This window comes from Rhincodon typus, chromosome 2, assembly GCF_021869965.1.
Source record: "Rhincodon typus isolate 14 chromosome 2, sRhiTyp1.1, whole genome shotgun sequence".
NCBI lineage: Eukaryota > Metazoa > Chordata > Chondrichthyes > Orectolobiformes > Rhincodontidae > Rhincodon > Rhincodon typus.
Window position 1 is genome coordinate 3,312,214 of NC_063333.1, and position 13,378 is coordinate 3,325,591.

Here is a 13,378-nt window from a genome sequence, read left to right on the forward strand (position 1 = left end):
AGCTTCTGCACTGAAGGAGAGTATCCACCATCACACTTAATCCCCAATAGTAGAAATGACCGCGTAGCCATCTCTAGTCACCCCATGAAATTAGTAGAGCTACCACCTTCAACCACTACACTGTGTGCGCTGAAAAATCTCCCACAATGCTGTTAGGTATGAAATGTAGGAATTTCAGTATTTCTTTGATTAGGTGTGGATCCTGGAGCTTGTGTAGTTGCCACCTCATTGCAACTTTTGTCCTCTGTGGCAGAGACTGCAGGGGAGGGAGGACCTGTAGATGTTTGATAATGTGATTGCTGAAACTTCAGGTTAGATGCTGTGTCGATCAGATGCTTTTTTCACTCTTAGGGACCGGATTAGCCTCTGTAAACTCTGGCGTTCCATCATCCTGCTCAACGATGCTGCAATGAAGAAATTTGCCAGTGAGCTGGGGGTCAAAGGTGAGGGACATGATTATGCTATCCGTAAAGATTTTTTCCCCTTTGTACATTAGATGTGTTCTTCACTGGCTAGGACAGCATTTATTGCTCAGAGTAATGTTATTGTACTTGGCTAAATCTCTGTAGGATCTGAACAACAGCTCCTAGTATTTTGGCATTATATTCATTTGTATAAATAAGGCTGCTAATACCTTGATTTATTCAAATACCAGATTTATCACCACCCTCCATCCTTTAAGTTGAGGAGTTTGATGGGGATGTTGTAGGAACTTTATGATGTATCTAATTCTGTGCTGGACCTGCCCTGGGAGTGTTTTGTGGGGACAAAGTAGAGGGAATATTATTTAATGTCTGTAAACTAACAATCTTGGATTACTCTTCCCTATGTGATACCAATTAATTTATCAACGATGCTTAACAGAAGACATAATCTGCATTCTACAGTGGGCAGAAAAAATTTTTTGGACAATCATTAATGGTATTCTTTTAACAATGAATCAGCACCACTGTCTTAGCCTGCTCAATTTTTTTGTTTAAAAACACAACCAATCATTTAAATTAGTGTCCTTGGCTGATCAAAGCCATAAGAATGAAGATACTTAATACTGTACTCATTGTTTGTGATAACAAATGGGAATGGAATTCATAGGCTGTGCAGAATTCCTATTTGAACAGTATAGCTACACAATTTAAGAGGCTTTCTGTACTTAAATTTAATAAGATACTTCGACTAATTGAGATATATCCAATGATGCTGAGGGACATAAAAGTGGAAATTCCAGAGGAACAGGCCATAATTTTTCAATCTTTGTTAGACTCCAAAGGTGCTACCAATGCTACAAACTGCAGTTATTACCACCTCATTAAATAATGTTGACTAATTCTAAAGTAACCCAGCAGAGAACATCCAGAAACAAACATCCAAGCCAAAATTAATGAGAAAACATGTATTTTGTAAAGGAAAAGCATGTTCAACTAACTTGGGAGTTTTTTTTTATGTGGTACCAGACAGTTGATGAGGGCTGTGCTGTTGGTATGATGTACAAGGAATTCCACAAGCTGTTTAATACAGTACCGCACAACAAAGTTGTGGGCAAAGTAACAGCTCATGGAAAAAGGGACAGCAGCAACACAGTTACAGAATTGGCTGAGTGACAGGAAACAGAGTGCTTGATGACTGTTTATCAGACTGGAAGGTTTATGGTGATGTTAAGTTTGGAGACAACAATACGTGGAAATATTGTGAACTGTGAGGATGATAATGCAGAAATTCAGAAGGGCAGATGAGTTAGTGTAATAGGCAAACAAGTGATAGATGAAGTTCAATGGGGAGAATGTGAGGTGATTTGTTTTGGCAGGAAGAACATGGACAGCCAAAATCAAATAAAGGGTATTACTCTGAAGTGGCTGAAACAGCAGGGGATTGTGTATTTAGTGGCGGACGGGTTGAGAGTGCAGTTAATAAAGTATATAGTTTCCTATGCGATGGCCTAGTGGTATTATCGCTGGACTATTAATCCAGAGACCCAAATAGTACTCTGAGGATCCGAAATCAAATCCTGCCATGGCAGATGGTGGAATTTGAATTAAGAATCTAATGATGACCGTGAATCCATTGTCGATTGTCGGAAAAAGCCATCTGGTTCACTAATGTCCTTTAGGGAAGGAAACTACCACCTTTACCTGGTCTGGCCTACGTGTGACTCCAGACCCACAGCAATGTGGTTGAGTCTTAACTGCCCTCTGGGTAATTAGAGATGGACAATAGATGCTGTCTGGCCAGCGACGCCTACAAGCCGTGAATGAATAAAGAAAAAAAACAATTAGTAGCAACAGAAGGAGCCTATTTGAAATTGTGTAAAACACTGGTTCAGCCTCAACTAGATACAGTATTATCTCTAATCCGAGACATGATATCTTGGGAATGAGGCAAAGGCTTTAGCCAGGTTACAGAAAATGTTTGCAACAATGACACCAAGGATCAGGGACTTCCATTATGTGGATAGATTGCAGAAGTTGTAGCCAGAAGTTGTAGCATGTAGTCCTGAGAGGTTGAGGACAAAAAGAAATTTGATAGAAGGATGTGAAATATTGCAGGGTCAGACACAGTAGTTAGGAAGTAAGTATTTCTCTTTTGAAGGGATTGAGAACACGAGGGCTTAAATTTAGGGAATTAATAAAGGAAACAAGCTGACATGAGAAACCTGTCACATAATGAATGTTTAAGGTGTAGGATACTCTGCCCAAGTGTGTGGTGGAGGCAGGTTCAATTGAAACAGTTGAAAGGGAATGGTTATCTGAAAAGAAGCAGTGTGTAGGTTTAAGGGAAGAATGGAGCTGCTACAGTCAACTCAATAACCACCTCCTGTGTTATAATAATTTTATGATTCTGTAAAGTGCCACAGTTAATTACAAATAAGTTAGGTATGCATGAGCAACTTGAGACTGGAAGTGAAGTTGCAAACAATTTTCAGTTTAAGCACAAGGGCATCAGCTACAGAACTGCTTTGGTGAATCCTGACAATAAGTCTTCAATTTCTCATGAAAACAAGTCACTTCGAGATGAGGTTGATTGGGGGTGGGGTTGGTTAGTTCTTAGAAAAAACCCTTGGTGCAATAATGGGTAAGCATTTGATCTACCTCAGAAGTCAGCATATTTCTATAGATCTTAACTCTTACTGTAAAGTTCTTCCTCCACGTTTCCCCTCCCATGTAGATTATTTACTGTTCTGTGAGATCCTGTTGCAACGGCCAATCAACACGCGGCAGACAGCTTACCAGCTGGCCAACATGCTGACAAGGGAGGAAAGGGCCTACATGCAGGAAATGGCCAGCAATCATTTTGACAGGATCATCCAAGTGCTGAAGGATCTACCACGTCCCATGCTGCTCGTCTTCAGGAACATCAACACTGTCCGTAGTATAAATGTCATCTTGGGTTCACCTGTTGACCGATATGTCGTGATGGCTAAAAGGTAACTCTAGAAATGTTGCCTTACTGTACCATTAACTCTTGGCTTTCCTGGTAGGAGCTGATTGTCCTCAAGCTGCTTCTGTGTGTTTCCTGTTTCTGTGCTTCATTGTTGACTGCACCCAACCAAGAATATTCTAAACATCTCAATCTTCTAAACTCACGCAAATGCAGGAAAGTTTCATGTGATCTGCCTTCATAACTTAATTGCTTGAATTGTGATACCATTATCAAATACAGAAAGGACTGAGTACAGTAGAGCTCATGAAGATTTACCCAGTATGTGCACTAACTTGCAGGTCTCACATTCACCAGTGAAGATGACTGGAGTCTGTTTATGAGTTATTTGCTGGCACTTGACTAATACGGCCAGGAACATTTGCATCCAAATGAACACCAGTGTATTTATTTTTGTTCTTTTCAAATCCTTGACCTTGTCATGGATAATTCTTGTTTGCAGTTGAATTCTAAAGCAGTAGAGGAGTAGGTTTACATGCTTAAATTTTCACCTTTTTTTTGCTAATCTAACTTTAAAAGAAGCCGTGTTGAAGATTTTAGACCTGGGTGTAGAGGACATGAACTTCTTTTGTTTTGCACACGTCCTGCTTTAAGTGTTTTGCAAGCAAAATTAACAATTACAAGTGACTCTCAGTAGTTGACTTGGCACCTATATCCCTAATATTAGCCTGATTAAGATTAATAACCAGAACTGCTGGTTCTGGTAATGTTTTCATTCAATTTACAAAATTGAATAAATTGTCGTGAGTATTACTGAAAAAACACATAGACAAAAACTTTTTTTCCTATTTTGCTGAATGGAACAGGTGTAGTGTATTTACATGTTCTGTCTGTCCGCAAAGCTCTGGGTCTAGTGCAAGAATTGGGTGACATTTGCTGGTTATTTTCTAAGGGTACAGTCACTGAGAAAAATCAAGAGTTAACCTGCCTGGTCTCCATGTAAAAAGTCTGGCAGTTAGTTGTTAGTAATTCACTGGTGCAATCCCCATGGCAACACTTCTGCCAATCACAGAGTCCACATGGCAGCCAATTAGCACACTCTACATGCAGTATAAATGTGGATTTAAATTGGTATTCTTGTGAGTTGTCCTGATGCACGCAAGGTAAGCTTTCACAAAATGTCTTTTTTCATCAGTACTACCAAACATCATAACTTGTTCGTTACTTACATCAGTCTGCTCTTGGTTCTCTGCTAAGGACAATCTAAACAGGCTTGCCAGCAGTGATAGAGAAACAGTGCATTGATTTGTACGGTCTACATTGAACACACAAGATCTTACTGTTTTTGGTTAATAAGCAGTCCAGTTCCCATTTTGTTTGGAGCAGAGGACAATCTGCAAACAAATTGGCCTGCTGTGTTCATCCAGCTCTACATCTTGTTATCGCAGTATTTGCTGACTTTTTGACAATGCAGTAATTTGAGTGGGCCTAGGGAAATGAATGAATGAATGGTGGTGAATTCAGACAAACATTCAGATTTAGAAATGTTCTAGCCAAGTATAAACACTGGAGGCATTTGAAACAGAAATAGATATCATAATGGAGATATGCAGGAGATTCTTTTAGACTCATTTTCAATATTATACAGCAAACATGGCGTGACAGACAATTACTGTGTAAAACTAAGATGAGCAACTATTACAAAGATCTAAAAGACTGGAATAACTCTCAAGAAAACTGCAGCAACTGTTCATCCTTCTTCAAATAATAAGAATCCAAATAACATTTGTGCCACATGATGGGAGGAATTAACCATCTCCAATAAGAAATAATCAAAGTGACGGTAACTCCATTAAATGGCCAGGGACCATCACTCTATCCCCCACTATCAATATCCCAGGCATAACCATTGACCAGAAACTCAACAGGACTGCCATATAAATCCTGAGGTTACAGGAGCAAGTCAGAGGTTAGGAATACTGCAGGAAGTAATTCACCTCCAGGTTCCGCAAAACCTGTGCACCATCTCCAAGGCACAAGTCAGAAGTCTGATGGAATACTCACCACCTCCCTGGATGGCTGCAGTTGCAACAGTACTCGAAGCTTGACATCATCTAGGATATGGCAGCCCACTTGGTTGGCACTGTATCCACTCCATCTGCCACCAGTGCTCATTAGCAACAGTGTGTACTATCTACAAGATGCACTGCAGGAATTCACCAAAGATCTTCAGACAGCACCTTCAAAATCACACCATTTCCATCTAGAAGGACAAGGGCAGCAAATACATGGGAACACCACCACCACCTGCAAATTCTTCTCCAAGTCAGTCATTACCCTGATTTGGAAATATATCATGGTTCCTGCAGTGTTGCTGGGTCAAAATCCTTCAAGCATTGTGGGGCGATCGACAGCATTTTCAGAAATTCAAGAAGGCAGCTCACCACCAACCTTCAAGGGCAATTAGGGATCAACCCAGCTAGCAACAACCCTATCCAAGTGAAAAAAACACATATCTAATGGAGACCCAGATAGGACTTCAACATAGAACAGTACAGCACAGGAACTGGCCCTTCAGCGCACCATTTCTGCACCAACCATGATGTCATAGACCCTCTGACCCTATCCATGCCTCTCAATCTATTTACTTCATACCTCTGCCTCTGACGCTCTAGGGAAAACAATTCCAGTTCGTCCAACCTCCTTACAGCTAATACAGTCCAATCCAGGCAACATTAAAATAATATCAGAGATAGTAGGAACTGCAGATGCTGGAGAATGAGATAACAAGGTGTAGAACTGGATGAACACAGCAGGCCAAGCAGCATCATAGGAGCAGGAAGGCTGACGTTTCGGGCCTAGACCCTTCATCAGAAATTCATTTCTGATGAAGGGTCTAGGCCCGAAACATTAAAATAAACCTCTTTTGCAACCTGTCCAACATTCTTCCTATAGTGTGGCAACCTGAACTACACACAGTACTCCAAATGTGGCCTAGTTAAAGTTTAAAGCACTGCAACATGACTTGCCAACTTTTATACTCCAAGCCCCAGCTGAGGAGAAGCATGCATATGCTTCCTTTACCACCTTAGCCACTTGTGTTGCCATTTTCAGGGAGCTATGGACTTTTAACCCAAGATCCCTCTATATATCAAATACGGGGCGGCATGGTGGCTCAGTGGTTAGCACTGCTGCCTCAGTGCCAGGGACCCAGGTTCGATTCCACCCTCGCGTGACTGTCTGTGTGGAGTTTGCACATTCTTCCCGTGTCTGCATAGGTTTCCTCCGGTTGGTATGGACATGTTGGGCCGAAGGGCCTGTTTCCACACTTTAGGGATTCTACGAAGATATCAATGTTCCTAAGCATCCTACCGTATACCATATACTTTCCTCTTGCATTTGACCTCAAAAATGCATCACCTCACACTTGGGACAGGGAGGAAACTTCGGAGAATAACTTCGACAAGGGAGCCTCCGAAATGTCCATCTTCTTCCTCGACTGAGGATTTCCCAGCACCGTTGTCGACAGGGCGCTCAACCGGGTCCAACCCATCGCCCACATTTCCACCCTCACCCCTTCTCTTCCCTCCTGCAACAGCAGTATTGTTCCCCTTGTCCTTTCCATCCCACTAGCATCCACATCCAGAAGATCATCAGACACCATTTCCGCCACCTCCAGCGAGATGCCACCACCAGATACATATTCCCTTCTCCTCCCGTCCCTTGTCTGCCTTCCGCAGGGACCATTCCCTCCGTGACACCCTGGTCCACACTTCCTTCACCCCTAGAATCCCCACAGCTCTACGGCACCTTCCCCTATAACCAGCCCATTTCCCTCCTCCCTCCCCAGTATCCAAAGGCCCAAACATACCTTCCAGGTGAAGCAACGCTGCACCCGCACTTCCCAGAATCTAGTCTACTGCATTCGCTGCTCACAATGTGGTCTCTTCTACATTGGGGAAACAAAGTGTAGAGTGGGTGACCACTTTGCAGAACATCTACGTTCTGCTCGCAAAAAAGACCCTGAACTACCGGTTATCTGCCACTTTAACGTACCACCCTGCTCCCTGGCCAATAGCTCTGTCTCTAGCTTGTTGTAGTATTCCAGCAAAGCTCAACGCAAGCTGGAAGAACAGCATCTCATTTTCTGCTTGGTGACCCTGCAGCCCTCTGGAATTAATATTCAATAATTTTAGGGCCTAAACTCTCCCATGTCCCAGCCCCCTACCCCACACACCAGGCCTTGTTATCACATAGCTTGCCATTACACACCCCCTGTTGTTAGTTACTAACAGTCCCCGTTAACAACTATTCACTCTTCCAGCTTGATCGTTCGCAACTCCTTTGTCCAACTGTTCTCTCTTTAGGCTCTATCCTATCGTTTACTCTCTACCCCACCCACTGTCCCTACTTTCTGCATGTAAACTGATGCTTCCCCAGCCACCACCAACTCTGAGGAAGGGTCACCGAAATGTTAACTCTGATTTTTTTTTTTCTTCACAGATGCTACCAGGCCTGCTGAGCTTTTCCAGCAACTGTGTTTTGTCACCTGACACTCGGTTGGATTAAACTCCATCTGTCATTTCTCTACCCAACTTTCCAATTGATCCACATATATAATTTTAGGGTAGCAGTTTCTCAGGGACCTGAGTCTGATTCCAGCTTTGGGTGACTGTGGAGTTTGCACATTTTCCCTATGACTGCATGAGTTACCATTGAATACTCCAGTTTCCTCCCATCCAAAGATATGCAGGTTAGGTGGATTGGCCATACTGAATTTCCCCGTAGTGTCCAGGGATGTGCAGACTAGGTGGATTAGCCATGATAATACAAGGCAACCTCATGCTAGACTAACACAGAAGGTAAAGTCACACAGGGTCAGAGGTGAGCTTGCAAGATGGATTAAAAAACTGGCTGGGTCATAGAAGACAGAGGCCAGCAGTGGAAGGGTGTGTTTCTGAATGGAGGGTTGTGACTAGTGGTGTTCCTTAGGGATCAGTGTTGGGACCTTTGCTATTTGTAATATATATATAAATGATTTCAAGGAAAATGTAACTGGTTTGATTAGTAGGTTTGCAGATAACACATAGGTTGGTGACTTGGGCAGAAAGATGGCAAGATGGAGTTTAATCTGGAAAAATGTGAGATATTGCATTTCGGAAGGTCTAAACCAGATGGAAAATATACAGTAAATGGCAGAACCCTTAAGAGTACTGATAGGCAGAGGGATCTGGGTGTACAGGTACACAGATCGCTGAACGTGGCAATGCAGGTGGAGAAGGCGGTCAACAAGGCATACGGCATGCTTGCCTTCATCGGCAGGGCCATTGAGTTTAAAAATTGGCAGGTAATGTTGCAGCTTTATAGAACCTTAGCTCGGCTGCATTTGGAATAGTATGTTCAATTCTGGTCGCCACACTACCAGAATGGTGTGCTGGTTTTGGAGAGGGTACAGAAAAGATTTACCAGGATGGTGCCTGGTATGAAGGGCATTAGCTATGAGGAGAGTATGGAGAAACTTGGCTTGTTCTCAGTGGACCGACAGCGGTTGAAGGGCGACTTGATAGAGGTCTACAAGATTGTTGAAGGGCGTGGACGGTCAGAAGCTTTTTCCCAGGGTGGAAGAATCAGTTACTACGGGGTTTAAGATGCGAGGGGCAAGGTTTAAAGGTGATGAACGAGGCAAGTTTTTAATCCACATAGGGTGGTGGGTGCCTGGAACTCGCTGCTGGGGGAGGTAGTGGAAGCAGATACGATAGTGACTTTTAAAGGGCGTCTTGAGGGAATACGATCACCAGAAGGGTAGAGGGTTTTAGTTGTGATGAGCAGCATGTTGGTGCAGGCTTGGAGAGTCGAAGGGCCTGTTCCTGTGCTGTAATTTTCTTTGTTCAAGCAGAGGGGTTTGGTGGTGGGGGATGCTCTTCAAAGGTTTGGTGCAGATGTGATGGGCCAAATGGCCTCTTCCTGCACAGTAGGGATTCTATGATTTTTTTTTAAGCAACCATCCTCAACTCCACCAATTTTCATGTCATTTGCAAACTTACTCCTCAAACTGCCTATATTTTCATCAGCAGAATGGTTCTGTAGAGTTATTCATTGATGGCTAGCAATTTTTCTGGTTGAAGTCTGCTACAGTCATAATCCTAGCTATATCCCTCCAGTGATTTAGATGAAGAATCTGAAGCCTACTGATGGGCATGTCTTTGGTTCAACCTGAGCTCTTGCAGTTGGACCAAAGTTCCTTGGCTTCTTGTGGTGTTTGGGGCCTTTGTATTTATTATCTCTGGTCTAGGTCAGTAATCATACATATTCAGAGACTGTCTCTCACTTAGGGTTGGTGTTTCTAACATACTCCAATGTATCTTTCTTTGCAGTGCAGTTAAAGCACACAGTCTATTAACAAATAAACACACTGGAGGATTTTGGACAATTGGTGCTTTCAAGTGGCTGAAGATAAAGTGGGCCAGCCTCCAATTTGAGATCAGTCTCAGGTAAGCCTGGCAGAGATTCTATAAAGACTACTGAGAAACAGGCCCCAGCAGCTCAACTATTCAGCATGCTGTGATTGTTGGAGCATTTATCAGCAAACCCAATCCACACAAATATACTTCCATTTGAAGGTTACTTAGGTCACAGACATTCAGGACATTCACATCCTTAACCAAGGCCTATAATAGGCATAACTGGGGCACATGGAACATTCCTTGTTGCAGTCCTACTCTAGTCCCCACCCTTTCTCTGGTATATGTCATTAGTGCTGCTTGCCCCTCTCAGAATCCCAACAGTACAGATGGAGGCCATTCTGCATCCCTCCCAGACCAACCCATCCCTATAACCCCACATTTCCCATGGTCAACGCATCTAGCTTGCACATCCCTGGACATTATGGGCAATTTAGCATGGCCAGTCCACTTAATCTGTATATCTTTGGACTGTGGGAGGAATGTTATCTGGGTCTCTGGATTAACAGTCCAGCAATAACACCACTAGGCCTTCACCACCTCGTAGGTCCCTGGTGCAGTGAGATAGCAGTGCTAAACACTGAGCTGCCCTCTCACCTATTCTGCTTCCAATTTCCACCTTGCTGTCACCTTTATCTGGTCCATTTCTGACTCCTCCCTTCCCCTCCTTGACATCTGTTGCCATTTCTGGGGATAGGCTGGCTACCAATAAAATCACTACAAACCTTCTGACTCCCAGAGTTACGTGGACTAATAATCTTCACAGGATGCCCTGCTTCCTGAAAGGGGTCAATTCCATTCTCCCAAGTTTCTTCATCTCTGTCGCATCTATTCTGATGATGCCAACTTTGACAAGGGGGCCTCAAATGTCCATCTTCTTCCTCAACCCAAGGACTCCCCCACACCGTGATTGACAGAGCCCTTAGCCGGACACAACCAATTTCTCACACTTTGGCCTTCACCCACTATCTTTCCTCCCACAACAGCAAAAGGCTCCCCCTTGTCCTCACCTGCTATTCCACCAGCATCCACATCCAGAGGATCATCAGACACACATTCCATTCCCCTCCTTTGTGACAGCTTGCCACAGGGACCATTCATTCTGAGATACCCTGGTCCACTCCCTCACTCCCAGCACCTTCCCCTGCAATTGGCGTAACTGCTGCCTGTTTACTTCTTCCCTCCTCACCATCCATGACCCCAAAATCACCTGTAGCTTGTGTGCAATGCTTTACCTGCACTTCACATAAGCTAGTCTACTGCATTCGCTGCTTACAGTGGTCTCCCTCTACATTACATTTAGGGGAGGCAGAGGTAATGGTATTATTGCTGGACTGTTAATCCAGAGACCCAGGTACTGTTCTGGGGACCTGGGTTCGAATCCCGCCACGGCAAATGGTGGAATTTGAATTCAATAAATATCTGGAATTAACAATCTAATGATGACTGCGAATCCATTGTCAATTGTTGGAAAAACCCATCTGGTTCACTAATGTCCTTTAGGGAAGGAAACTACCATCCTTACCTGGTCTGGCCTACAGCAATGTGGTTGACTCTTAACTGCCTTCTGGGCAGTTAGGGATGGGCAATAAATGCTGCCTAGCCAGCGACACCCTCTTCCCATGGATGAATAAAGATTGGAGAAACAGAGCGCAACTGGGCAACCACTTTGCAGAATACCTACATTCTGTCTGCAAAAATGATGCTGACCTTTCAAGTTGCCTGCCATTTCAACACACAGTGGTGTTCTGTGGCCAACATCTGTCTCAGGCTTCCTGGCAAGCTGGAAGAACAGCACCTCATTTTCTCCTCAGGAACTCTGCAGCCTTCTGGACTTAATATTGAGTTCAACAGTTTTAAGGCTTAGACACCTTCTCCCCTATCCTTACCTCAGCCTCCACTTCCCAGGCCTTGTCATCACATGGGCTGCTACCACACACTCATTGGCTACTAATGATCCTCATTAGCAGCTATTCCTTTTTCCTGGCTGACCTTTAAGCATTCTTTTGTCTGCCCTACTGTTCTCTCTCTCAGAGATAGTAGGAACTGTAGATGCTGGAGAATCTGAGAGAACAAGGTGTAGAGCTAGATGAACACAGCAGGTAGGCTGACGTTTTGGGCCTAGACCCTTCTGGGGTATCAGAAGGGTCTAGGCCCAAAACGTCAGCTTTCCTGCTCCTCTGATGCTGTTTGACCTGCTGTGTTCATCCAGCTGTGCACCTTGTTCTCTCCCTCCTTTGACTTTACTCTCCCCCACCTCCTCCCCAACCCATCTTCAGCACACATCACCACCTATCATTTACTCCTCCCCCCCACCCCACCATCCCATCTTCAGCATATATACCAATCAGTTCTGAAGAAAGGTCACTGGACCCAAAATGTCAATAGAGGCTGCCAGACCTGCTGAGTTTTTCACTGTCTGTTTTTGTGCCTATAATGAGGGTGAGGGTTCAAGAAGTTTCCATTTCTTTGATTATTGATAATAGTCATGGGAGAGTACTGTCAAAGTATCAGAAAACCAAGACCTGTCTTAAAATGTGGATAGAGTTGGTGTATTTAGTAAGTGTGCTTTGTTTATCCCTCAGGTCAGAAAGTATGATGATGAAGATAATCTCCGTGCTTTTACGATTATTCATTTACTTTGGTCTGATAGTGCCAGATGAAGATTTATACAATTACCTGGTGGAGTAATATGTTGGGCTGTCAATTCAAAACTTATTACGGATGTGAGAATCTACTGGACCTTTTATTTGGAAATCTTGGTTTCTCCTTACCTCAAATCAGAACAGAGTCTGACCACTGTGGCTGGTGCCTAACCAAGTAGCAATGAACCTTTGGCAATGCTCATAGATAAATGGAAGTAGAGCCAAAGGAATCTGAATTCTCATCAACATTTTCACTCCTCAGCTAGTACTATTCCTGTCAACATATCACTGCCAAACCTCATGCAACAGCCTATAGCCGACACCATTTCTACCTAAACCAGAGCTGTTTGCTCACCCCATAACTATAGAAGGAATGGGAAATTCAGCTTTGTTACTGTTGTTTCTCTACAATACGATTAATGAGCAGTTTTCTTGTGCCAATGGCTGCACTCCATTGGTTGAAATGGCACAAATCACACAATGTCTTGAAATAAATCAGTCAGGACTTTGTTGATGGATGAAAATTCTGAACCTCAACTCGTCTCTTTCTGTCCCTGTACCGTGATAATTTCTACTGTAAGTCAGGAACTTAAGGCTGTTCGGCCTATAGAATCTCACCTCTGACTTATTAATGCTATGATGGTACTTCATTGTACGTTGAGTTACTTTTGATATTTTAAGTAAAGATTTTTTTCCCTGATATTCACCATTATTTCATTGGTCATATCCTCTTCATCCACCTTGCAGAAGAGATGGGGACCAGACACTGTATGGCATATTGTTTAGGGTTACCTCTTCATTCACTATTGAGATAAGATGCTGAATTGAGGCCCTGGCTATGTTCTGACATGACACTATTTGAAAAAAAACAGGCAAGTTCTCATTAGTATCTTCATCCTT

General features: G+C 43.4%; 1 protein-coding gene across 1 annotated transcript; it reads left to right on the top strand.

The window, feature by feature from the left end:
• Window positions 1–357: 357 nt before the first annotated feature.
• Window positions 358–13,178, top strand: LOC109924254 (uncharacterized aarF domain-containing protein kinase 5-like). Its single transcript, XM_048614639.1, has 4 exons — window positions 358–443; window positions 3,160–3,418; window positions 9,747–9,863; window positions 12,419–13,178. The coding sequence occupies exons 1-4, from the start codon at window positions 410–412 to the stop codon at window positions 12,522–12,524; spliced, it is 516 nt and encodes a 171-aa protein (XP_048470596.1). The 5' UTR covers window positions 358–409; the 3' UTR covers window positions 12,525–13,178.
• Window positions 13,179–13,378: the final 200 nt, after the last annotated feature.